Genomic DNA, 26,563 nt, shown 5'->3' with positions numbered 1-26,563 from the left:
CTGTGTCAGGACATGCTCCTGTATCAGGACATACATGTGTGTCAGGAAGCGCACCTGTGTCAGGACGTGCACCTGTGTCAGAGCGTGCTCGAGGTCACGCACCAGGCACCTCAGTCCCACTGGGGGGGCAGCAGCTCTCTGGCTCCTACCGGCCCCTTCCTGCCAGCCCCAGCCCCATCTGTCCCTCCAAGAGTGCACCGTATTGCCCACTCTTCACGGCTCCCTCCTTCCATCCCGAGCGCCCTTTCCCGTGGTGGCTCCTTGTCCTCCATCGGAGCAAGCCCAGCCGTCCTCGTGCGCTAAGGGATGGATGAGCTCCTGCAGACCCCACGTCCCCCCCCCGCCCCCCCTCTGCCAGCCCAGGGCCCCCCCAGGACGGACACCACTGCGGGGAGGCCGCCTTCGGGGACCCAGAAGCCCACAGGCCGCCTGACGCCCCAGTTCACGGACTCGCGGGCAGATCTACAGGTCACGGGCTGACACGGGAGCCTCCTCAGCCCCCGAGCCACTGGGGCCGGCCGGGCAGGCTCATCACAGCTGTTCTCACCCAGGGCCCGGCTTCCTCTCCAGGTGACTGTCACATAGTTTACATGCTTTATTTTTTTCCTCTCAGACATTCCGTTGCTGCTGAATTATTCTAAATCTCACAGTTCTGCCAGGCATCCCATCACTGAGCTTCTGTTGCTCGGTTAAAAGCCCTGTTGCATTCACACTAAGCTTAGAAGCTTCCCTCAAATCCGTATGTCTCTGACCATGTGCAACCACATAAATACCAACATGCTAACAGCTGCATGTATATATGTGTGTGTATACACACACACACACACACACACATACACACATATATGAGGGAGCTTGCTTGAATGGATTCTAAGTGGATTTTACTCACTGTATTTACTTTCATGTGTTTAAAAAGAATCTTTACCTTATCCAGGACGTTTGTTTTCTTTCCTTTGCTCGTTAAGCAGACAACAGTGCATATATGTCTGTCTACTCCTCTGCCCCTGCCATGAGCCTGGTTTGACCCGACAGCAGCCATTCCTGGCCTGCGGGTCCCGGCTTCCACCAACACTCCCCGAGTGCCACAGGGACATCCAGCCCTCCTTGAGGCTGCTCCCACCTTTAATGAACAGTATAAAAGGCCACGCCACTCCCAAGCGCCAGCTCAGGCCCTCGCTGCTCTTACGGGACCCACTTTCTCTGCATCTGGTGTAGCCAAGGGAGGAGCCTAACGGAGATTTTTTGTTTTTGTTTTTAAGACAGAGTCTCACTCTGTTGCCCGGGCTAGACTGAGTGCCGTGGTGTCAGCCTAGCTCACAGCAACCTCAGACTCCTGGGCTCAAGCGAGCCTCCTGCCTCAGCCTCCCAAGTAGCTGGGACTACAGGCATGCACCACCATGCCCGGCTAATTTTTTTTCTATATATTTTTAGTTGGCCAATTAATTTATTTCTTTTCTCTAGTAGAGACGGGGCTCTCACTCAAGCTGGTTTCGAACTCCTGACCTTGAGTGATCCGCCCGCCTCGGCCTCCCAGAGTGCTTGGGATGCAGGCGTGAGCCACCGCGCCCGGCCTTGTTACGGAAATTTGGCAGCCGTCAGATGGGCCCCGGCGACCCCTTGCTCCCTGAGGGAGCACTTGGGTTTCTGTGCCGATCCGCTTTCTCAGAAGGTCTGGGAGCTTCCTGTAACTTTCAAACGTTTGCTCCCAACAGTTCCGGGATCACTGGCATGACCACTGGCGGAAGCCCCGCTTGCTAGGACGGTGCGTCGTCGGTGAAACACACAAGCCCACAAGGGCTGCTCACGTGGAGCCGTGGGCCTGTCAGTCATGGCAGCTGGTGCACACCCTGCTCCTTACGACCACTGACCCCGCAGGCCGTCGGCCGCCCGGCTCTAGTTTAACTCGAACCACGTCTAATGACGGTGCAAATTTGCGACTGGGGACACATCGTCTCTTTATAGAAACAATATTTGTATCTATTGGTGGAAATGCACACATACGCATGTGTATGTGTCTAAAATGTAACAGATTTACAAAATTGTTGCAAAGGCAAAGTGTGCAAAGGCGTCCCACCGCCAGGAACCCCAGGAACCCTGGGGACTGAACTGCCGTGTTCAGACATTCAGCCCCGTCCCGAGCCTACTTGTGGGCAGTTAGGGTTGAGGTTAGAGCTGGGATTAGGATTTGAGCCGAACTCCCGTCCTCCTTCCATGGATAATGATACCTGTCCCTTCCTTCTTCTCCATCACGAGGTCTTAACCTCTGATCCGGCAGAGCGGACCCTCGATTGATCGCACCTTCATCTTCCAAATAAACTCGAGTCCTTCCTCCCCGCCCGGGGGCACCCCCAGCACCCTTCCTCTCCTGTCCCTACGGCTCGGTCTCTGACGTCACAGGCTGTCCCGCCTCTTCTGAACGCTTTGCTTTGTCAGTGACGGTGGCCCACACCCAAAAGGCAAGGACTTGACCCCACCGGACAGGTGGCGTTTTAGCCACCCTGGGAGACGGGTGAGATTCGGTCCTGAGCTACAGCCGCCGTGGCCAGTGAAGGCCGGGGATGGGGCGTATCCAAGAGAGACAAGACGTATCTGTCCTGGCCCCGCGGCCCTCTGAACACCATGGCCTCACGCCCTTCCTGCCCGCCCTGCGCTGACCACAGGCTGAAGGGCGCAGTCTTAGAGTGAGAGGGGCCAGCTCAGTCGGGCACTGGGAGAAACCCGCTCGAGCCCGAGGGGTGTCCACGGTGACCGGAGGCTCCGTGTGACTGGCGCTCACGGGATGCACACAGTGAGTGACCGGGACATGCACGGTGCATGCTTCTGAAGCTCACAGCTGGATCTCATAGTGACTCTGCACCAGAGACACCAAGTCCCACACACCCTGCACGCTGACCCACCAAGGAGGTTTGTTGTCGTCATAATTTAGAGTTGAAGTGAAGTGGCCTCAATGAACAGAGACACACGCTAGACCACAGAGCAGGTAAGAGCCTGCTCGGGACTTCTCGAAACCTGGGGAAGAGCTGCCCACGGCTCGCAGGGTGCAAACTCGGCACCTCGTGCAACCCCCCCCCGCCCTCGGGCCTCAGTTTCTGTCTTTGCAAAATGAAGATGAACGTGCCTGTCGCTAAGTCATTAAACGACATACTGCACTTTAAGAGCCTGGCATGGTGACCTTCATAAACTAAATGCTAGCCAAGTACAGTTGTAAATACAATCCACATTTGTAACTAGCAGACACTGTGAGATTATCCCTCAATAACTTAAGTGGTGTAGATTTTCATAATGCAATGAAATCGACAACTCTGAATAGTGTAAGGAAACGTCTACAAATCAAGTTTGACAGATATTCATGATGCTTTCTTATGCTGCAGTTAATATACTGAAAAACTTGCCTGCATTTAAAATCATGCTAAAGTACCAGCTATTTATTTTTGGCTTGTGTGATGACATTTTTTGGATTATTAAAATGTATGCAAAATTAATCCTTCAAGAAATTTATCATTTTCAGATATCAACATGTCTAAGTGGATAGACGCGTCACAGACAATAACGGCACTTTATTCAAATATTCCTGCTTACATACTCACTAGCACACACACGCACACACACACACACACGCGTACACACACGCGCACACACACACACACCCCACGTCAAAAAGAAACCCTAAGACGGGAAGTGAGACATGGACGCATTGTCCGAAGCACACCTACCTCCCTGGCTTTGCTGACAGCCTTTCTTGCTCAGAACATCTTCCACAGAATTCTCAAAGACTAAGTGGACATTCTGAAGCAAACCCTGTGAATACATACAAGGACAAAACTAGAGCAGCAGGCAAACATCCAATATCCGACGCCAAGATAAATGACACTTAAAAAATACAAGATGCAATCTTCGAATAGTCAGAATATTTTCTTCTGTGTGGCAGGCTTGAGACCTCTTTATAACCTGTTTTTCTGTATATGTTACTTTTGAAATTTGTTTTCACGTATGACAGAAGAAATGGGAGGTTCACATAGGAAATGTACCAACTATCAGGAGAAAGTGCTCCCTGGAGCAGAAGGGCAGCCCTGGGAGGACGTGGCCAGTTTTGTGGTCTGGACGTGCTCGTGGGGGCACGGAGGGGCTGTCCCTGTTGAACAGTCTGCAGACACAGCCAGCGACACTGTTGCATTCGGCTGAAAGGCTCAGGACTGTCCGCTGGCCCCATCTGAGACGTGTCCTCCACCTCGTGAGGGGTCAGCCACCCTATGTGGGCCGGGCCAGTCACCTACACCCCGGGGCTCCCTGCACCCCCTAGAGATGAGTCCAGTAACGAGCTGTGCGTCTCTGGGCCTGTTACTCAAGTGACTGAGTTTAAGCGCGTTTATTTCCAAGAATATGCACACGTCTGGAAGGGGCAATGCAGCAAGGCACCGCTGTGGATTCTAAATGCCCGTGTTTTTAGAGAGATTTTGTTCCAAGCGTATTTTACTTAAGACGGACATGAAACTTTTCCCTCATAAACGGATAGCGCTTTCCTTAGGAAAGGGCCGGTTAATCACTCTGGTCTCCCACCACTTCGCTACCCAAAAGAGGTTTAGGAGTGGCCGCAGCTATGACAGCGAGTCTGGAGTCCCCAGTAACGTGGGCGGGGTTGACGCCTCCATCTCAGTCGGTGACCGTCAGGGCAGGTGCGAAAGTTCACCTGTGGGAACTTTCTCTGCTTATTCACAGCTTAGGAAAGTGTGCATATGTCATGTGCATGTGTGTGTGGCATTAGTGTGCATGTGAAGATGTGGCTGTATGTGCAAAAGTGTGTGTGTGACTGTGCATCTGTATGCATGCATGCGTGCCCGTGCGTGTGTATGTATGTGTGTATGCATGTGTGTGAGTGGATTGTGAGTATGTGCATCTATGCAAGTGTATGCATAAGTGTGCATGTGTGGTTTGGTGCATGTATATGTATGGGGTGTGTGTGCATGTGTGTGCACATGGGTAGATGTGTGTTGTGTGTGCACATGGGTGTGTATGTATGTGTGTGCACCTGGGTAGGTGTGTGCTGTGTGCACATGGATGGCTGTGTGTGTGCTGTGTGTGCACATGGGTGTGTGCATGCGTGTGCTCATGGGTATGTGTGTGTGCGTGTACACATGGGTGTATGTGCTGTGTGTGCATATGTGTGGGTGTGTGTGTATGCACATGGGTGTGTGTGCTGTGTGCACATGTATGGGTGTGTGCATGTGTGTGCACATGGGTGTGTGCGTGTGTGTGCTCATGGGTGGGTGTGTGCGTGTGTACACATGGGTGTGTGTGCTGTGTGTGCACATGGATGGGTGTGTGCATGTGTGTGCTCATGGGTGTGTGTGTGTGCGCAAATGTTTGGGTGTGTGCATGCATGCACATGGGTGTGTGCATGTGTGTGCACATAGATGGGTGTGTGTGCACACAGATGGGTGTGTGTGCATGTATGAGCACATAGATGGGTGTGTGCATGTGTGTGCACATAGATGTGTGTATGCACATGGGTGGGTGGGTGTGCGCATGTGTGTGCACACGTGTGTGCATCCATGTGCACATGCACAAGTGTGCACATGTATGTGTGTGTGTGTGTGATCTGGTGTACCTGTTTGAGGGTTGTGTGTGTGCAAACATGTGCGTGTGTACATGCAGCGCACCTCCTCGCGCAGACCCCAGACACACACACACACCGCCCCCCGCAGCCCCGCGCACGCGCCGTACCCTGAAGTGGCTGTCCCGGGCAGCGCCCTTGGCCACGTACATCCTGCTGCGCTCGGGCTGCAGGTGCTCGTAGAACGGCTCGTCCAGCGCGAAGCTGTCGATGAGGTCGCAGCCCACGTACAGGCTGTAGGTCTCGCCGGCCACCTGCACCGTGACGTTCTTCCAGCGCGAGTCGGCCAGGCCCACGTCCTCCAGGGACAGCACGTGCCGCGCGCCGTCGGCCCAGTAGGCGAGGTCCAGGGTGTCGGCCGGGCCGTTGGAGACGATCTCGAACTGCCGCTGCGCCTCGCCGGGGCCGTCCAGCGCCAGCAGCGTGCCGCGGGTCTTGCGGTCCTGCCGCAGCTGCGCCGAGAGGAAGAAGCCGTCGCGCCGCCGCGACAGCGCCGCGATCCTGCGCAGCGCGTCGGCGCCCACGGGCGGCAGGTGGTCGAAGCGCACGAAGCGGAAGGCGGGCGCGACGGGGTCGGGGCCGCGGAACTGCTTGGCGCCGATGGTCTTGCGGTTGATGTTGCTGAGGCTGAGCAGGTCGAAGGAGGTGTCCTCGTCCTGGCCGGCGGCTGCGCGACAACAGCGGGTTACACGCGGACTGGGCTGCCCGCCGCCTCTCCCTGCGGCGCAAGAGCGCGCTGCCGCTGCGAGGCCACCCGCCCCGCGCCAGGGAGCGTCTTCACCGCGTGCGCCCCGGCCCAGCAGGCGGGGCCAGGAGGCAACCTCCGCGCGGGTACCCAGGTGCAGGGGCGCAGGTGTGGGGACGCAGGTGGCCGTCGCCGCCCCAAGAGCCCTCCTGTGGGGAGGCCAGGCATGGACGGCAGTCTGGCACAAGCGCCAGGTCGGGACTGGAGGCCGCCCTCCCCAGCTCTTCCATCCCGGACCTGGAGCTGGGCTCAGCCTCTCTCTCCTCTCTGCCATTTCAGTGATCAGGAAAAAAAATGGGGAAACAAACAAAAAAACTAGAAGAGAAATGGACCTTCAGCCTAGCTATGGATGGAGTTCCAGAAAGCAACTGAATTTTACATTGCTTTCTTATTGCAATCCTCTGTCTTCAACAAATTATGTCAGCATCTTGTTCTTTTGTAACAATGTGTTCTCCAGCTCATGTGCGCGCTGTGGAGAGAGGGACTGGTCTCTAGTCTATGAATGAATCGTTTTAAGTCACCGTATAAACTATTGGCAAGAGAAGTTATCAGACTTCACCAAAATTATAAAAGGGCAACTTTCAATTATTGAATTACCTAATGATTCTAGACCATTTTAACCACTGTGTATAATTTTCATAGCATGATTAACATGATTCTATTGGCAAAAATATGATACTGTAATAAATGAATGGTCAATGATTGTTATTTCAATATTTAGAAACTTTTGAACGATTTAGCTTTTTAGTTTAACAGTAATTCAGTTCCGATGATGTTTTCATATTGCATGTGCATGTTTAGATTTATAATTTAATGCTACTTTAAATTTCTGAATGGAAAGATATATGATATAAAAATAATAATTTAAATGTAAAATATATATGTGTATATATATATATATATATATATATATATATATATATATAAAATGACCAGAAAGCTTAAACAAAGCATACTTGCCATCCAGCACGAACCAAATTAAAACACTGTAATAAAGTGTGGCTGATGGAAGAGTGAATCACACCACTTTCAGTGGAGCTGTTTGGCAATAATAAAGAGAATTAAAACCTCTGACTGAGCATTTCCATCTTCATATTTCATGCAAGGTGTAGTCACAGATGCTAGTCAAGGCTTATCCACAGCGGTCGGTATCCCTGTGTCCTCATTTATACCAATGAAGATAGAGGAGCAATCTGACAGGAACGCGTCTAAGCACACTAGTTAGCCTCTGTGGTGGAATACTATGCATCTGTTAAAATCACCTCGTGGGAAGATAAAACACATGGGCAATATTTACTATGACGTGTGTCCTCAGTAGAAAAAAAGGGGGAAAAGAAGTTATCAAACACAAAATACATGCAGTGCTGCAAATATAACATATAGGGGAGAGAAAGCTAAACTTTGCACAGCAAAATGTTGCATCCCTAGGTTCTCCAATGCCTGAATTATCCAAAGATATATTGCTTCCTGTGATATTGATTCAAAAGTAAACATATATCTTATTTGCAAAGGAGTGGAGAAGGTCCAAGCAGGTGGAATTCTCCAGCCACCCATTTTACTGCACTTCTGCCATCTGTGGCTGAGCCACCTCCCACGAGGCCAGGGGACCCCGGGCTTCGTAGACACTCACCTTGAGCACTGGGCCACGCCCACAGAGACACCAGCACCAGCCCCCAGAGCATCCTGCCTCCTGCGGTCGGACCCCTAGGAATAAGTGAAACCCGTGACAGTTGTGAACACCCAGCTGCAACTCTGGTCGTTGCCTGGAGTGTTTATTCATACGACTGTGTAAAAACAATTTGCTTGCAAAAGTTAGCAAATAAATGGATTCGTGGGAAGCTAAAAGCTAGATAAGAAATTTGCTTTCCAAACAGGACTCTTCCAGCTGCAGCTGATATGTATCGGGCTGGTATACATCAACAGCGCTGTGCTTGATCACATCCCAAATATCCGTGGCGCCACTGCTATTGCGCCCATTCTGCAGACAAGCAAATGCAGGAGAGGAAGGGCAGTGCTCACCCAGAGTAATTCTGCTAAGAAGTGCAGCCAGGACTCAGTTCCAGGAAGCCTGAATAAATTTTTTTTATAAAAAAAAAAAAAAAAAAAATACCCAGGCTGGCAAGGATAATCTGTGAAGGCATTTTGTGCACACATCCAAGAGAAAAAACAGTTATGCACAACTTAATTAAATAGAGTAAGTATTAACTGTATATGAAAGAAATAAACTTCTTAATTTAGGGCACCATGCTTACAAAAAAACGGGACATTTTGCTTAGCAATTGTCTTTGCCCAGCTTCTCTGTTTTCCTTTAGGCCTATTTTTCCATCTTGAGGGTTCTGACTTGGCCGGGCTCGAGGGGGCTGGGCCAGCAGTCAGGAGACCTGGCCGCAAGCCCAGGCCCACGTTAACCCCTGCGGGTCACAGCTCCTGCGTCCCCCGACCAGCTGTGGGGCCGTCGCGGCTCCGAGACCCCTTGCACCCTGCGTCCACGTCCCTCTCCAAGTCGAAGCTCGCACCAAGCCCCTGATTCCTCACATGTAAAATATCAAAGCTCATTCGCTTCTCGTTGTTAAAGAAACGCAGGGAAACTCCCTGTCCAGAAACACTTGGTGAACAGTCACCTTCCAGGAATGGAGCATCACTCCCCAGAGGGGCCGGCCAGCCTGGCCGCAGCCCAGGGCCCTCTGGACGCCGGGCCTGCCCCGCGCCGCGCTGTACAGGGGTCAGCACCGGTTGCTCCCAGCCCTCGGGGTGCAGGAGGTGGCCGGCAGGGGGGCAGCCCCAGGGGGCCCACGCCCACACCGTCTGGCCTCCACCAAGCAACCCCAGGCGCATCATTTAACCTCTTTGCCTCAGTTTCCTCATCTGCACAATGAAGAAAACAGTCGTTGAAAATATCTACCTCCCGGTGGTTATGAGAACTACATTAAGCACGTGAGCATTCACGTGGATGTGCTTCAGCACAGCGAGCCCGCAGGCCTTGGGTCGGTGCGCGGTCTGCGCCACGCGACCGGAACGTTCCCCACTCCAGCTGTCCAAGGCGGCCACAGGGACACCAGCGTGCTGTTGCCAGAGCCCCTGGACAGAGCTCCTAGGAGGACAGGAGCACGGAGCACGCCCCGGCCCAGTGAGCACGGCAGAGTGGCTGTGGAGTGACCAGCCGCCGGCAGACAGCCGAGGGCTCCCCCTGCCTCCTCCCACCCGGCCAAGCGTGGGCACGGCCGTCCCGGCCTGCCGCCCTGCAGGTGGCCTGTCCTGGAGACAGTGAGTGGCAGCCCCTCCGCAGGGGACGGCTCCCTCCGGAACAACGAGAGCCGCAGCTCCGACGTCCGGCGTCACGAGCACAGGCTCAAGAAGACGAAACTCCACTGCGACAAGACCAAATCCTGCCGCCCTGTCTGGGACTCGACGCGGGGACCCTAACACGGCGGGAGCGTGACAAAGGTGCCGGCAGCCTGCCAGGTGTCAGACGGGCCGGCGCGAGGCGCCCACCCCACTGCATGGCATGGCGACACGGAAAAAACGAGAATGAATGAGTGGGTCGGGGCTGGGCGGCCTCCACACGGCAGCCTCCTCGCACCCAGGGCCGGGGGACGAGGAAACCGCGTCAGCAAACCCACAGCCACCTCTCGGTTTCCCCTCACTTATATTGCGCATTTATGGCTAGATTTTCCGAAAAGAAAGACTCCCGGTGCTGCTCTGCAACAGAACGCAGTTTGAATTTTCTAAAGGTCTCTTAATATTGTTTCTCACAAGAGCAGCCAGGAGAAAGGGTGACTTTGCCGAGAGACGGTTATTTCTCCGTCAAGATCGGAGCGTTGAGCTACCGGAACCGCCTCAGCCTTCCCTGGGTTGGCTTCAAACCCACTTTGCTTTAGTGGCAGCAATGCAAACTGCTGGCTTGCTTTTCATACGCAAATTACCCCCAAAACATTTTGAAATAGCTGCTCCCTGGCTGTCTCCCCGCTGTTCATAGGCTTGCCGTGAACTGCTTGCTAGTAGCAGTCACAAAACACTTTCTCAACTATTCACAATGCTTAGTGTCAGAGTTTCTACGGTCTCTGATTATTTTTCACACTCTCAGGAAATTGTTGCTCGGTCTTCTCTCAGGATCCCTCCTCAAGAGCAAACCCGCATGTGGAAACCGTTTATTCCGAAGACGAAAACTCGAGCATCTGCCCGGCCGTTCCGGGGGCAGGTACCTGCACTGGGACAGCGGCGGTCACGGAGGTGGCAGGAGTGCCAGGCAAGGTGGTGCCGCCGCCACCGAAAATAAACGCCTGCCACGAGCTCACTTGCCTCGGTCGTTCAGCTAAGCGGTAAAAATGCCACGAGAAGACCGTTCACCCCCTTTGCTGTTTGGTGTTTATGTGCAAGTCACTCACCCCCAGTCAAGAATCTGTCGTACTTTTTTCCTTCCCCCCCCCCCCTTAGGAATCAAGAACTCTTTCTGAGAATCACAGTGCCGTGAAAAGCTTTGGCAAAGTTAAGAACGATCTTACCTGCTGTGTGGAAAGAGGCGATGACGAGGGACCGGAACGTCCCGAGCGAGCCCAGCAAGGGTGCAGATGTGCTGGGCGGAGGAGCAGCCGGCCCCTCCAAGCAGGACGCCGGCGGACGTGGCCTCCCTGGCTCCGGCGGCTGCTGCTGCGGCTGCTTTATATGCACTTTCTCCTGCAGAGAGCTGTCAATCAGACCGGCCAGGAAGCTGGTTTAATTCATTCCTTCGAAGCAGTGACACAATCCCTTCTTCTGATCTCACCATTCGTCCGGGTACCTGGAGCCGGGGTCCAAGCCCAGCCCTCTGAGCCGGACCCTGCCAGACTGGGCGGGAAGGAGACAGGCGGAGAGGGGAGGCAGGGACTCACTTTTCCTGTCTTCTTTCAGGAAATAAAGTGCTATAAATAAAACTAGCAAGATTGGCTGGAACTCCCCATTTTCTTAAGAGAGAAAAAAATGCAAGTTCTGTGCTGTAAACATGTTTCAAATTACCCAATCTGATACTGGTCTTTCTAAACCAAGTCAGTGAAAATCAGTAAGACATGAAATAAATCAGTGGGTATAAACGATTAGTCTGGGTATTGATGAAGTTATTCTATTGAATGAATTGATTTTGCCTTGTGCAAAATATAATATTCAACCTAAAAGGAAACATGTCAGGCAGTTAGAAGACTGACAGGGGGTTCCACAGCTCGGGAGAGTGGATTTTAATTCCCAACCTACTTCCTCTGCTCACTGGGGTCCCCAGAAGGACACGCTCTGCAGTTGGCCACTACCTGGCCACGGCCACGTGACCCACACTTTCCCAGGGGCGAGGAGCAGCCATGATCAGAGTCTTTAGGTGTCAACTGTAGGGACGGCCTCATGCCAGGGCCGCTCAGAACGCGACTGCAGAGAGGTGAGGGAGTGGCAGCAGCCCCCAGCCGCCTGGGCCAGAGTCAAAGCCAGAGTGGACGGTGGATGGGGGAGGGGCCATATGTCCCCAGGTCAGGGTGGACAGTGGACGGGGGAGGGGCCATATGTCCCCAGGTCAGGGTGGACAGTGGACGGGGGAGGGGCCATATGTCCCCAGGTCAGGGTGGACGGTGGACGGGGGAGGGGCCATATGTCCCCAGGTCAGGGTGGACAGTGGACGGGGGAGGGGCCATATGTCCCCAGGTCAGGGTGGACAGTGGATGGGGGAGGGGCCATATGTCCCCAGGTCAGGGTGGACGGTGGATGGGGGAGGGGCTCTATGTCCCCAGGTCAGGGTGGACAGTGGAAGGGGGAGGGGCCATATGTCCTCAGGTCAGGGTGGACGGTGGATGGGGGAGGGGCCATATGTCCCCAGGTCAGGGTGGACGGTGGATGGGGGAGGGGCCATATGTCCCCAGGTCAGGGTGGACGGTGGACGGGGGAGGGGCCATATGTCCCCAGGTCAGGGTGGACAGTGGATGGGGGAGGGGCCATATGTCCCCAGGTCAGGGTGGACGGTGGATGGGGGAGGGGCTCTATGTCCCCAGGTCAGGGTGGACAGTGGACGGGGGAGGGGCCATATGTCCTCAGGTCAGGGTGGACGGTGGATGGGGGAGGGGCCATATGTCCCCAGGTCAGGGTGGACGGTGGACGGGGGAGGGGCCATATGTCCCCAGGTCAGGGTGGACGGTGGATGGGGGAGGGGCCATATGTCCCCAGGTCAGGGTGGACGGTGGACGGGGGAGGGGCCATATGTCCCCAGGTCAGGGTGGACGGTGGACGGAGGAGGGGCCATATGTCCCCAGGTCAGGGTGGACAGTGGACGGGGGAGGGGCCATATGTCCCCAGGTCAGGGTGGACAGTGGATGGGGGAGGGGCTTTATGTCCCCAGGTCGGGGTGGACAGTGGACAGGGGAGGGGCCATATGTCCTCAGGTCAGGGTGGACAGTGGATGGGGGAGGGGCCATATGTCCTCAGGTCAGGGTGGACAGTGGATGGGGGAGGGGCCATATGTCCCCAGGTCAGGGTGGACAGTGGATGGGGGAGGGGCTCTATGTCCCCAGGTCGGGGTGGACAGTGGACAGGGGAGGGGCCATATGTCCTCAGGTCAGGGTGGACAGTGGATGGGGGAGGGGCCATATGTCCCCAGGTCAGGGTGGACAGTGGATGGGGGAGGGGCCATATATCCCCAGGTCAGGGTTGACAGTGGATGGGGGAGGGGCCATATGTCCCCGGGTCCGGGTGGACAGTGGATGGGGGAGGGGCCATATGTCCCCAGGTCAGGGTGGACAGTGGATGGGGGAGGGGCCACATATCCCCAGGTCAGGGTGGACAGTGGATGGGGGAGGGGCTCTATGTCCGCAGATCAGTTCGGGGTGGACGGTGGATTGGGGAGGGGCCATATGTCCCCAGGTCAGGTAGGGGTGGACAGTGGATGGGGGAGGGGCCAATGTCCCCAAGTTGGGATGTGTGGGCAAATGTCCCCGGCCCTCCGTCCTGCTAAAGAACATTAACAAGGACAGGTGTGGAGCTGGCTCTCAGCCCCCTTGCATCTAGCAGGGAAGCAATGGGAGGGCCCCAGCAACCCTGTGCCTGGATCGGAGTTGGACGGGGCCTGGGGCAGAGGGACAGCAGCCCTGCCGCGCCTAGCCCCTGGGTCTCCCGCAGGGACGTGCGGGCAGGGGCAGGTGCAGGTCTGCACACCGACGCTCTCTCCCTGCGGCAACTGTCCGCGCCACTTGGTGAACGCACTGATCTCGGGACATCGAGATGGCTAAATCCACCATTTGGATTTAACAGGCTGGAGTCAGGTTTATGTAAATAGGTTGATGTTTACGTAGATTGATGATTTCTCAATTTCAAAAATAAAATGAGGTACAACCCAGTTTCCCTTAAAGAATTTTAAGTGGATAATTATCAAGTCATCAGTTACCTCTCCTTGTCCGTGGGCTGGGTCTTCCGAGGTTAGACAGGAAGGCCGGGGTCGGGTGCTCCCGCGGGGATACGAAACACGCCTGTGCTCACGTCTGTGTTCTTAGTGCACGCGACACGCAGCTGCCCAGCAAGGCTTGAGGCCCTGCACGGCCACTGCCGAGCGTTTCGGGGCTGTGCGGGGTGAGGGAAGCAGTGATGCCGCCTCACAGTCGGGAGGAGAAGGAGCCGTGAGTGGGGACCCTCCGTGTGTCACTGGGCCAAAGAAACTCAGCACGGGCCACTGGGTGCCGAGAAGAAAAAAAATTCTTCCTTAACATCGTCCAGCCGTGCGCATCAGGGAAGGCTTCCTGGGGGAGGCAGAGGTGGGCCGCCAGGACACGGCCCCTGGATAGAGCGCCCTACGTGAGAAAACGTCTCGCAGTGGGAAGTAACAGAGTTGTCAACAGAAAATAATTTTAAAGAGATTTATTTACTCTGAGCCAAATTTGAGGACCACGACCCAGAGCCACGCCCAGGAAGCCTTGAGCAGGTGGACTGGTTGTGGTAGGTCACAGTTCGGTTTTAGACATTTCAGGGAGGCAGGGGTTACAGGGAAAGTCATGGATCAATACGTGGGAGGCTTACATTGGTTTGGCCCAAAAAGGCGGGAGATCTCAAAGGGGGGGCTTACAGGTTGTAGGTGGGTTTAAAGATCCTTTGGCTCGTAAGTGGTTAAAGACCTGATGCTTTTTCTAAAGGCTTAGAATGTTTTAACATAAGGAGCTGTTTATCAGAGACAAGCCACTGGACATAGGTTTGTTGTGTAAACTGAGGACCTGCAGGTTTGTCTTGCATAACCTTAGGCCTGTTAAAGGGTTACAAAGGATGCCCCAGAAGAGGGAGTCGGGCATGATGAGGCTTGTCTCATCTCCTTCCTCCTGGCAGGCAACTTAGATTTAGGATATTCCTTTGGCCACAAGGGGATCCATTCGGTCAGCCAGTGTGTGGGGCGGGTGAGCCTTAAAATTGTATTTTAGTTCACAGAGTATAAGAGGAAGACGAGCCGCTAGGGCACAGGTGGCTCAGAGAGGTGGCGCGTCCGCCCAGGCCCTGGGAGCCTGGTCCTCGCAGGAGCAGCCACGAGAAATGCTCCTGGCGGGATGAGGTTGGACTTCACGGCCCCACTGCAGACCGGCCGGGGTGGGAGGGGAAGGCTCCTGGCCAGCCTGCCCCGCACACGGGTGCCCGGCAAGCCAGGACAGCAGGGACAGGGCGGTGGCGCCCCCAAGCAAGCTGGCAGCCAAGGCGGGAAAGCCGAGAGAAACTTGAGTGAAGCGCTGCGTGCGTGTGTCGGGGGGTCGGGGGGCAAGCTCCGCGTCTGCAGGGGAGGGAAGGGAGGGCGGCGCAGATGCTGACGACTGAGCCACGCACCCCCAGACTCACGCCCCCCCAGAGCCTGGCAGTGTGAGCATGCCGGAAACTCGGTGTCTTTGCAGCTGAGCTCAAGTTGGGGCGGGGTCCTGCTGGGGCTGGGAGGGTCCTCAGGAGAAGACGGAAAACCTGACACAGCCGCACCGTCAACACGGGCAGACACGGGAGTGACGCCGGAGTGCCCCAGGGTGGCCAGGGACCCCGGCGGCCCCAGGAGACGGGCCATGCCCCCCCCCCAGCTCCGCGGCCTGGCCAACACCTTCGTCTAAAGCCGCTGGCCCAGAGCCGCGGGGCAGTAACTTTTGTTGCTTTAGAGCCACCTGGGCTGAGGCACTCATGGTAGCCGCCTAGGAAGCTGCTACTGGCACCCCCGAGACGTCTCGGGGCCAGGGCGGGCCCGCCGCAGAGCAGACGTTGCAAGCGCTCGGTTTCCCGCGCGGACGAAGGTTACGTTTCACCGCACTGTAGTCTGTTACGGCTGTAACAGCATCCAGCCTAAAAAACAACCTGCATCGCCTAATTTAACAAATTCTTCATTGCTAAAACAAAACGCTAGGGGCCACCTGAGCCTTCAGTGGGCTGTGATCGTTTTGCCGGGGGGGGGGGGGGGGGGGGCTGCCTCGATGTCCACGGTGCCGGCTGGTCAGGGAGGCGGTCGCTGGAGGTGAGGGCGGCCGTGCCGACTTCCTAAAACGAGACAAAAATGAAGTTTGCCCCGTCATTGACGTCTCCTTTCACGGAAGATCTCTCGGTAGCGTCCGACGCTGTGTGACTGCGTTGGGCCCACGGTGGAGCTTCCTTCTCCACTGGAGCCGGTCCTCACACGCCCCCGCGGCTCTGTCCACTGGGCTCATGGGACATTCCAGACCCTCTGCTGTCATTCCGACAGTGTCCAGGCATTTCACCAGGAGCAGGTTCCGTCTCAAGAAGCCACCCTTCGGGCTCAGCCGCAGGAAGCGGCTCCTCATGGGCCCATGGTCTGGGCTGAGCCTGCCGGGGATGATTCGGTCCCATCCCGGGCTCCTCATCTGACTCTAGTTCTCCCGCCCCGTCCTCAGCGGCATCCTGCAGTGAGGTCCTGAGCCCTTCCCAGTCCTGCACGAGGGCTGGGATGAACTTCTTCCGAACCCCTGTGAAGGCCGATACTCTGACCTCCTCCTCCCAGGAATCACGGACGTGCTAAGAGGCATCTAGAAATGGTGAGTCCCTTCCCGAAGGCCTCCAATTTATATTTTGCCCAGATACGTCAGGGGAACCACTGTCTGTGACAGCTGTAACTTAATGAAATGTATTTCTTCTGTGATCGGAATTGGAAGTCTAAATAACTCCTTGATCCATGGGCTGCGGAATGGGTGTTGTGTCAGCAGGCACGAAAACAACACTCATCTCCTTGTGCGTCTCCAGCAGAGCTCTGGGGCGACCGGGTGCACGGCCCATGACCTGTCATGAAAGGGATCTTTCTCTGAGCAGCAGGTCTCAACAGTGGGCCTAGAATATTCAGTGAACCATGCTGTAAACGGTTGAGCTGTCGTCCAGGCTTTGTTGTTCCGTGGATACAGCACAGGCAGAGTAGACTCAGCACGACTCTGAAGGGCCCCAGGAATGCCAGGGTGGTACATGAGCACTGGCTCCAACACACGGCCACCGGCTGCGTTGCCCTAACGAGAGAGCCGGCCTGTGCTTTGCGGCTCTGACTTCTCCGCTGCAGCTGTGAACGCCCTAGACAGCGCCTCTTCCAGTAGAAGGCTGTTCTGTCCCCAGGGAAAAATCTGTGGCTTAGCGCGGTCACCTTCGTCGCTGAACTTAGCCAGGTTTTGTGGACAACCTGCTGCGGCTTCTCCATGGGCACCTGCTGCCGCGCGCACCTGGCACTTTTGTGATGGGGACAGGCGGCCTCTTTCCTTAAGCCTCGTGAACCAGCCTCCACCGGCTTCCAGCTCTTCTCCTGCAGCTTCCTCACCTCTCTCAGCCCCCATGGAAGTGACGAGGGCTGGGGCCTCGCTCTGGCTTAGGCTCGGGCTTAAGTGAATGCTGTCGCTGGTTTGTTCTCTTATAATCCAGACCACTGGAACTTTCTCCGTATGAGCAATAAGGCTGTTTTCATCACTTAGGTGTTCACTAGGGTCGCACTTTTGATTCCTCTGAAGAACTGTTCCTTTGCGCTCACGGCCCGGCCGTCTGGCACGGAAGGCCCAGCTTCTGGCCCGGGTCAGCTTCGCACTGAGTCTGCTTGTTTCTAGCTTTTGAGTTAGAGTGAGAGACTCGAGACTCCCCCCTCACTGGAACCCTTGGAGGCCACCGTAGGGCTTTGTTGGCCCCATTTCGATACTGCCGTGTCCCGGGGAGGGAGGAGGGAGGCCCACGGAGAGACTGGGGACGGGAGCGGCCGGCTGAGCAGGGCGGCTGGAACAGGAAGGTGCGGACGAGGCCCCACCTGGCCGGGCAGGGCTGGCCGTGCTGGACCTCAGCGCCCTAGTCCCGGCAGCGACGTCAGAGACCCTCGGCCCAGATCACTGCAAGACACGTGCCAGTGACCACAGAGGGTGAACGAACACAGGAACTGCCCGCGTGTGACACGGACACACCGAGTGCCCACCTGCTGCTGGAAATTGCGCCCAAGGCTTGCGGGACGCAGGGCCCCCCCATTCCCACAGACGCAGTGCCCGCGACGCGGAGAAGACAGGAGGGACAGGACGGTCACCAGGTGTGCACAGGCTGCAGGACGCAGGCCCCCATTCCACAGACGCATGCCGGCGACGGGGAGAAGACAGGAGGGACAGGACGGTCACCAGGTGTGCACAGGCTGCGGGACACAGGGCCCCCATTCCCACAGACGCATGCCCGCGACACGCGGGAAGACAGGAGGGACAGGACGGTCACCAGGTGTGCACAGGCTGCGGGACGCAGGCCCCCATTCCACAGACGCAGTGCCCGCGACGCGGAGAAGACAGGAGGGACAGGACGGTCACCAGGTGTGCGCACAGCCTGCGGGACGCAGGCCCCCATTCCCACAGACGCAGTGCCCGAGATGCGGAGAAGACAGGAGGGACAGGACGGTCACCAGGTGTGCACAGGCTGCGGGACGCAGGGCCCCATTCCCACAGACGCAGTGCCCGCGACGCGGAGAAGACAGGAGGGACAGGACGGTCACCAGGTGTGCACACAGATGCACCACCCACAACTCCCGCTGTGGCAGACACTGTTTGTGACATAGCCGCGTCCCACAGACACCCCAATGGGCAAATCCCATGAGAGGCGATTCCTGAGCCGGGGTCAGACTCCCGCTGAAGCAGAGGAGGGGTCCGGTGACGCTGGAAGGTGGCAGGGGATGGGGGAGGGGAACACTGGGCAGGTGGGGGGTGGGGGAGGGGGAGGGGGACACTGGGAAGGTGGGGGAGGGGGAGGGCGACACTGGGAATGTGGGGGTGGGGGAGGGGGAGGGGACATTGGGGAGCTGGGGGCGGGGGAGGGGGAGGGGGAAACTGGGAAGGTGGCAGGGGATGGGGGAGGGGGACACTGGGAAGGTGGCAGGGGATGGGGGAGGGGGACACTGGGAAGGTGGGGGTGAGGGAGGGAGAGGGGGACACTGGGAAGGTGGGAGGGAACAGGGGAGGGGTCAGGTGACACTGGGAAGGTGGGAGGGGACAGGGGAGGGGTCAGGTGACACTGGGAAGGTGGGAGGGGGTGGGGGAGGGGTCAGGTGACACTGGGAAGGTAGCAGGGGACGGGGAGGGGTCAGGTGATGCTGGGAAGGTGGTGGGGAATGGGGGAAGTGGAGGAGGACGCTGGGAAGGTGGCAGGGAACAGGGGAGGGGATGGCACCAGGGGAGCCCTGTCTCCCGCCAAGCGCAGCCTGTTGGTTCCAGTCGTGACCGGGTGGAGGGGAGTCTGGCGCCAGCCTGCGCCAGTGCGTTGGTGGCGCCATCATCCCGTGGGGACTCCGCCAAGCCCCGAACGTGGCAGGGCCGCCGGACAGACGGGCTCAGCACGAGCAGGCCTGTCCCCCGGCAGAGAAGCCAGGCAGGCGACTCATGAGGTCTCCCTCACACGCCAGGGCCGGCGCCCCCAGGGCGGGCCTGCGCCAGGAGCGAGGTGCGGCAGCTGCCGGCATCTGTTTCCTCTCAGCCTCTCCCCGCGGTGAGTGAGTAAGCAGCAGCCGCGCTCCCTCCTTGGGGCGGCGGTTACGGGAACCGGCGGGGCCGCGGCCCGCAGCCGAGGAGAGCAGGAGCCTGCGCACCCCGGGCACTGGGCCGCTAGCAAGAGGAAGAAAATTCCTTTGGAAAAAAAAAGAAAGAAAGAAAAATAACCACCTCACGGGGGGCAGAAGCCAGGTGGGTCAGGGTTGGGCTGTTTCATCTTTGACGTGGACCGAGCTCCCACCCCAAGATGCCAGCGTTTATACTGGGGCGAGTGGCCGAGGCCCCGACGGAGGGACCCCTTTCCTGCACGGCTGTGGTGGCCCCTCCCCGGCGTGGCCCTGTCCGCTGTCCTCAGAGCTGGGACAGAGCACCCTGGGCTGCCCAGGTGGGGTCCTCGAGCAGGGGAACCTGTCCAGAACGCCCCTCTCACCCTTACTCCAAATCTGTGGACTCAGAACCTGCTTCCGGCCAGGCCCGGGTGGTCTGTGTGCACGGAAACCGTCCATCTGCTCTTTCGATAATTCCACAAGCTCAAACCAGCACCCCCACTCAGGTGGCCCCAGGTCAGCAGGGTGCGGGGGGTGCACAGGCAGCAGGTTCAGCCGGGGAGCAGAGGGGGACGGGCGGCTCATGGATCCCAGAGTCGGGGCGCGCTGCCAGGAGCCAGGCCTGTCCCTGGCTGGTCCTGGCCGGGCTCTCGTGCACCTGCTGTGCTGTCGTCTCCCAGATCCCTGTGCTGCCGGGGAAGGGCCAGAGCCCTGAGCCGGCGTCTGCGGTTCTCTGACGGGGTCTGAGGACGTCGGACCCTGGGATCTGCCACCCGAGCCCGGGCTGCTCTGGGGTGCGGGGCCCGCAGCGTGGGGTCAGGAGGCCTCCCCGGCTCTGCCGCAGCAGCAAGGCCGGGCGCTGGGGCTCACGGACCTGCAGTCAGCTCAGCTCCACGGCAACTCGGGGCCCTGCCCTCTCTCTGCCCACCGGGCTCACCTGCCGGGCTCCGAACAGCACCTCTGGCCCAGGACCACGAGGACCGCCGGCCGTGGACCCGTCTATCCGTCTATCTGACTGCTGCTCACACGCACCGTGGGCGCCCAGCCCACGTCCCCGGCAGCCTGTCCCCGCGGGAGTGGGAAGGCCGCCCCGCAGCTCCCCCAGCCGAGACCGCCAAGATGCAGAACTGGGATAGAGCACAAGACAGATTGGGACACCTCCTGGGATGGGACCTTGCTTCCGCAGTTACGAGGAGAGCACCCTCTTCCTTTTATGAGCAGAGCTGGTGAATTTCTCTCCATCCCGGGAGCCCGTGTGCCCCATGTGTCCTGAGGCCCCGGGGGTGGGCAGCGCACGGCACACAGGCATCTGCTGAGGAACCCTCCAGAAGGCGGCTGCGGCCACCTCCGCTCCGCACGGAGCCTGGGCGGGAGCCGAGGCTGGACGCGCCTGCGGGGTCTCCCTGGCTGGGCCTGAGAGCAGAGCCGCGGGAAGACCGGTCTGCCCAGTGTCTGTAGCGGGTTCTGCTCACCCACGTGTCGCCGCTTGACTGCGCAGAGGTTCCTGGCGCTCCGTCATTTCCAAGCCCTGCATCCTGTCGCCCCGCTGCGCGTGGCGGAGAGACCAGGCTGCAGACGGGGACGGCTCTCCGGACACAGTGGGCTGCTCCTGCTCCTGCCGCCATCCATGAACAAAGCAGCCGACGTGAGCCCCGCGGCTCGGAGGGTCCTGCCTCCTCCGCTCAGCGCCAGGGGGCTTGCTCGGCGCTGTCCTGACGGGAAACGTCTCGGCGCTGAGCCACGCTCCCTGTGCAGCGTCCCGGGAGCACACGTGGACACGGGGCTTTCACGATCACACGCATGTGGCCGGCACTCACACCAGGTTGCTGTCGTCAGGCAGGAATCTGAGCGCGGAGACCAAACGGGGACTCTGGGCCGCCGTCCCTGCGCTGGCCGCTCACTGGCCGGGTGCAGGTGTGCACCTGCTTGTCAAGGAGCCGCTATCCAGGCAAAAAGGGCAGGAGATCCCGGCGATTATAAGCACTCCACTGGCACGACAGATGCAAATGTGATCTTGCCCAGCACTGAGCAAGCTTAGCCTTTTGCAAAGTGTGATCATGGAAAACAGTCGAGAACTCTCTTCTTGCTTTTCGATGTCATTGCAGATGGACAACGAGGCCAAGTTTTGCAAGATGCCCTAGAGTGCATGAGCTCATCAGGAGGCCTCCGGCCCTCCGTTCTCTACGCGAGTTTGGATTGCTGTTGAGAGCGCTTGGCAAACCCTGCGCGTTAGTCAGGGTGCTCCGACTGGACGGGTTTGTGTATACACAAAGGCATTTATGACAAAGCACTGGGCAGTGTGATTAAGGAGGTGACAGGTTCCAAGATCTGCACTTGGCCAGGTCAGGCGGCCAACGCCGGTGTTACGGCTCCGTCCAAGAGGGAGAAGCAGCCGTCCCAGCCCCGGGCGGTCAGGCAGGAGCAGCTCGCGCCCGCGAGGTCAGCCCGTCTGCTCTGCCCCGGCCGCCCGTGACTGCGGACACCCCCCACGCGCCGGGGAGGCACCTGCTCCACTCAGCCTGCGGGTCGAACATCCACCTCACCCAAAGCCCTGCGACGCCCCAGAAATAATGCTCAACACAGCCCTCAAGTTCACACACAGATCAACCTCCCGCCTCACGTGGGCAGAAATGAAAGACCTTGGGACGGGATGCGTCCCGCAAACGGGTCCCTCGGAACTTCGGCGACGGGCGGGGACCCAAACCGGCTACGGCATTGAGGGGTGAACAGGAGCCCTTTTCATTTAAATCTTCGATCCAGAGGGTGTTTCTGACCACGAGCATTTTTTTCTCCTGTTTCTGAAGCTATGGAAGAATGGGAGGAGTAGGAATCTGCCCCGACTGCAGTTTTATGAACCCGTTTATTTCCTTCCTTCGGAAGAGCAGTGACAGGCGTGAGAGGCTCAGTGCAGACTCAGTGTTGGAATCGCTCGGATCAGACGAAACTGCAGGTGTGGCCACACAAAGAGGCCTCGGGCTCCAGTGGCACTGGATGTCGCCGCGTGATCATTACCCAGGATCCTGGCGTTTGCACAGAACTCCCCCACCAGAGGGCAAGCTCCACGAGAGCAGAGGTGTTTGTCTCTCTGTCCTTAGGTTAGAACAGCGCCTGGCTGCACGTCACAGGTGCCAGTGGTGGGTTTGCCTTTCCGACCTTCACGCCTGCCCTGAGGAACATCCTTAACCCCGTTATAAAAATCTCAGAATCCGGGGATTGGAGTGGCCTTCCCAAGACAAGCCTGGCAGGCCGGGGTCCTGCTCCCTCTCCTCCCTCGAGTCCCGGCCCAGCTCCCCAGCCTGTGGGTTGAAAGCTGTGCGGAGACCAAGGTGGGGGAGGTGGCCCCAGGTCACAGATCCTGGGACCCCCCGACCGACACCTGCCGCTCCGGCAACCATGGCTACGACCCTCATTGCCCTGCCAGCCATAGACGTAAAGACAAAATGCAACAGGACAGGCAGATTCCCTAACTCCACGACCGGTGATTTGCAGCCACAGAAGGGACAAAGGCAGGTGGGCCCTAGTCCACAGCCGCTGGCAGGAGCGAGAAGAGAGCCGCGGCCGGAGACGGACCTGGAAGGAAGTGCTTCCGCTCCTGACGTGGGAGTCCCGGAGCAAGCGACCGAGGCTAGAGAAGAAGCTAGAATTTGGAGACTGCTGAGGCTGTACCACCTGTGACATTGGAAGGAAAGGCTACGGGTCGACTCCTCCTCCAGACTGCGGACCCCCAGCCCCAGACCAGGGCCGCGCCGGCTTGGAGCCCAGCTCCCCGTCCGTGCTGCCCCAGGAGCCCGCCGGGGGCTCTTTCTCAGGATTCCGGGCCAAAATCTCGTACGAAATGATACAGCAGGTGGCTGTGCAAATCAAAACACAGAGGTTATAATACTGTATGTAGTAGAAAGAATCAGTATTGGACGTTCACCTCAAATCTGTGCAAAACTCCACCCCATGTCCCCAGGCCGGGGTGACACCGGCCCCCACTAGGCCATCGTGAGAGAGCAGGGAGTGAGGCCGCCTGGCTGTGCTGTCCGGTTCCGCTGCATGGAGAGCAAACCAGGAAAAAGGTACCAGAGACAACGTGCACGTTTATTCTTGTCTGTTGGAGGTATTTCTCCGTCTCCCGCAGAAGATCAAGAGTGATACCTGAGAGGGTGTCATGCTTCTGCCGAGGCCACTGGCAGCTGGGAAGGACCAGCAGGGCCCTTTCACGCCCATAGGAGATCGAACAGCCGTGACCAGACTCACCCTCCCACCTGGAGCAACCAGAGGAAGACAGTGTGAAACACGCGGAAAGCCCAGCACACGGAACCTGACTGTCACCCTCACGCCGACAACAGAGGGTGGGAAGCCCTGGCGGCGGGAAGGAAACTCGCGGGGCCCTGCGTCACCCCGGACCCTGCACGGAGCTGACGCGGGTGAGACCGGGACATGAGAAGGTGGGACCCACGAGACGGAGGTCTGGAGAGGAGAACCCCGGGACCTGCAGAGTCCCCTCCGGTGTCCGGCGGGTTGCACAGTTCACGCGTGGAAACTCCCCGCTGCCAGGGAAGTCCCCACCCACGCAGCGCCGGGAGTCACGCCTGCCCCCACCGGCCTGACCCGGAACTTCATGTCTTGCAATGCTGAATAGAGAACTCAGAAAGCTCTTGCCTCCATCACGAGGAATAATCGGCCTAAACTACAGAATATGATAATTTATAGGACTGAAAATTCCTGCATTCTACAATGTAAAACTCAAAGGTCTTGGTTTTTTTTTGTTTTTTTGAGACAGAGTCTCACTCCGTTGCCCAGGCTAGAGTGAGTGCCGTGGCGTCAGCCTAGCTCACAGCAGCCTCTGACTCCTGGACTCAAGCAATCCTCCTGCCTCAGCCTCCCAAGTAGCTGGGACTACAGGAGCACACCACCACGCCCAGCTAATTTTTCCATTTTTAATAGAGGTGGAGTCTCTCTCTTGCTTAGGCTGGTCTCAAACTCCTGACCTCAAGCGATCCTCTTGCCTCAGCCTCCCGAGTAGCTGGGACCACAGGCATGAGCTACCATGCCCGGCTGATTTTTTCTATTTTTGGTAGAAATGGGGTCTCAATCTTGCTCAGGCTGGTCTCAAACTCCTGAGCTCAAACGATCTGCCTGCCTTGGCCTCCCAGAGTGCCAGGATTACAGGCGTGAACCACCGCACCCAGCTTCAAAGGTCTTGTTATCTACTGAAAGATCACCACGTGTGCAATTATGTAGGCGCCTAAAATGTATGATGAGAGGAACATGCAATCCAGTGAAACTGACCCACAACTGATGCGAACGTTAGAATTAGCAAATAATGACATTGTAAGTTTTATAACTGTATTCCACATGTTTGCAAACTTAAGTAGACACATGGGAACTATACCGTACCCCCCAACAGAACTTAAGTAGACACATGGGAAATATGCCGTACCCCCCAACAGACCGTCTAACGAGGAAAACTACAATGTGTAGGGTGGAAAATGCATGTGTGCAGAGCAGACGCTGCAGAAGAAAAAGTCAGTGAACTTCAAAACCCAGCAGTGGCCACTCTCCACAAGAAAACACACAGAGAAAAAACACAATTTTAAAAAGTATCCAGCATCAGTGAGCTGCAGGCCAACTGTAGACAACGTACGTACTTGCAATTGGGGTTTCCAAGAGAAGAGACAAAACAGCACTGATGCCAAGATGCCCCCAATCTGCTGAGCTCTTGGTGCGGCAGATCGAAGAAGCCACACGAACCTCAGTTATAAGTAAGTTAAGACAACTGTGCCAAGCAAGGCACCTAATAATCAAATTGACAAAAGTAAGGCCGGGCGCGGTGGCTCACGCCTGTAATCCTAGCTCTCTGGGAGGCCGAGGCGGGCGGATTGCTCGAGGTCAGGAGTTTGAAACCAGCCTGAGCAAGAGCGAGACCCCGTCTCTACTATAAATAGAAAGAAATTAATTGGCCAACTAATATATATATGTAAAAAATTAGCCGGGCATGGTGGCACATGCCTGTAGTCCTAGCTACTCGGGAGGCTGAGGCAGTAGGATCGCTTGAGCCCAGGAGTTTGAGGTTGCTGTGAGCGAGGCTGACGCCACGGCACTCACTCTAGCCTGGGCAACAGAGTGAGACTCTGTCTCAAAAAAAAAAAACAACAACAAAAAAAAACAAAACAAATTGACAAAAGTGAGTGATAAAAAGAAAATCCTAAAAGGAATGGGGGGGGGGGAAAGCTACAGTGTGCACAGAAGAACAAAGCTAAGGAGACAAGAGCTTTCTCTAAGAAACGCTCATCGTACGTGAGAAGACAGTGGAGCTCCTCTGTAAAGCACGGGAACGACAGTGAAAAGTCAGCCCGGAATCCTACCCCTCTGGGGGGTTTAACCCCATCTCGCCCCCCACCGAGAGGAAGGAGGTGGTAACCCGGGAGGCGCTGGGACTGGGGGTCCCCCACTAAGGAGGGAGGCCGTGTCCGTTTGTGCCCAACTCTTCAGTTCCTGTGTCGCTCCCTGATAGTCCCTTTCTTCTCATCCCCGAACGCCCTGTTTTCTCCGTGTTCCCGCTTTGGTCTCCGAGACACAGCCCCTGGAAGGGGTAGATCCATGTGTCACATGTGGCGTGCAGACGCCAGGGAGGGCCTACCGGCTGTGCACAGGGAGCACACGGCAGTGACGCCAGTGGTGACACTGGCTGGCGATGGGGTGACGCTCGTCAGCCCCTGCCGTGTGGCCCAGCCCGTGCTGCGGAGCGGGAGGGCCAGCGGAACAGGGTCTGCCCCTCCCCCGCGATCCGCCCACGGTGGCTTCCTGACGGACTCTCCTTGATTGTCCCAACTGACAGGTGTTACTGTCCCTTAAATTCTCACCTTTGTACTTTCCTGTCCCACTCAGCTCATCCACTCATTCGTTCAGTCCTACAAACGGCAAGTTAAGCATTTTCCATTTTCTGAGATCTCGTGTTGGCCGCCCAGCTGGCCCACGCCATCATTTCCTCCCTGATTTGTTAGAGGAGAGCGTGCCACACCTTGATGGATAGTGCTTCTTTCTATTTAAAATGAGAAAAGCAAGTCTGGAGACCCTTGCAAAGAAACAACAGGCATTCGATGTGTTTAAAATTAGAAATCGCATGTGCTATTTTTGACCAAGTGTCCTTTGAAAGGACATGAGGCCACACTGTGGAGCCTCACAGGTGTGACGCAACGCCAGAGAGTTTCCCATCATGCTCTGGGGCCGCCAT

At 57.2% G+C, this 26,563-nt stretch overlaps 1 protein-coding gene across 2 annotated transcripts in view; it reads right to left on the bottom strand.

The window, feature by feature from the left end:
- The window catches only part of THBS2 (thrombospondin 2), a 37,017-nt gene extending 25,817 nt beyond the window's left edge, over positions 1–11,200 (bottom strand). The window contains exons 1-4 of one of the 2 annotated variants that reach the window (XR_012919235.1): positions 10,859–11,200; positions 7,987–8,060; positions 5,722–6,278; positions 3,714–3,798 (exon numbers count right to left, since the gene is read on the bottom strand). Coding sequence is in view for 1 of the 2 variants with exons in the window: in XM_076002775.1 (XP_075858890.1) it covers positions 3,714–3,798; positions 5,722–6,278; positions 7,987–8,038 (694 nt within the window). In the remaining variant the exon portion in view is untranslated. The remainder of the gene's footprint in view (positions 1–3,713; positions 3,799–5,721; positions 6,279–7,986; positions 8,061–10,858) is intronic. The other variant, XM_076002775.1, reaches the window with a different exon arrangement.
- Positions 11,201–26,563: the final 15,363 nt, after the last annotated feature.

Source organism: Microcebus murinus, chromosome 5, assembly GCF_040939455.1.
Source record: "Microcebus murinus isolate Inina chromosome 5, M.murinus_Inina_mat1.0, whole genome shotgun sequence".
Classification (NCBI taxonomy): Eukaryota; Metazoa; Chordata; class Mammalia; order Primates; family Cheirogaleidae; genus Microcebus; species Microcebus murinus.
This window is presented reverse-complemented; position numbering and strand designations above follow the sequence as displayed.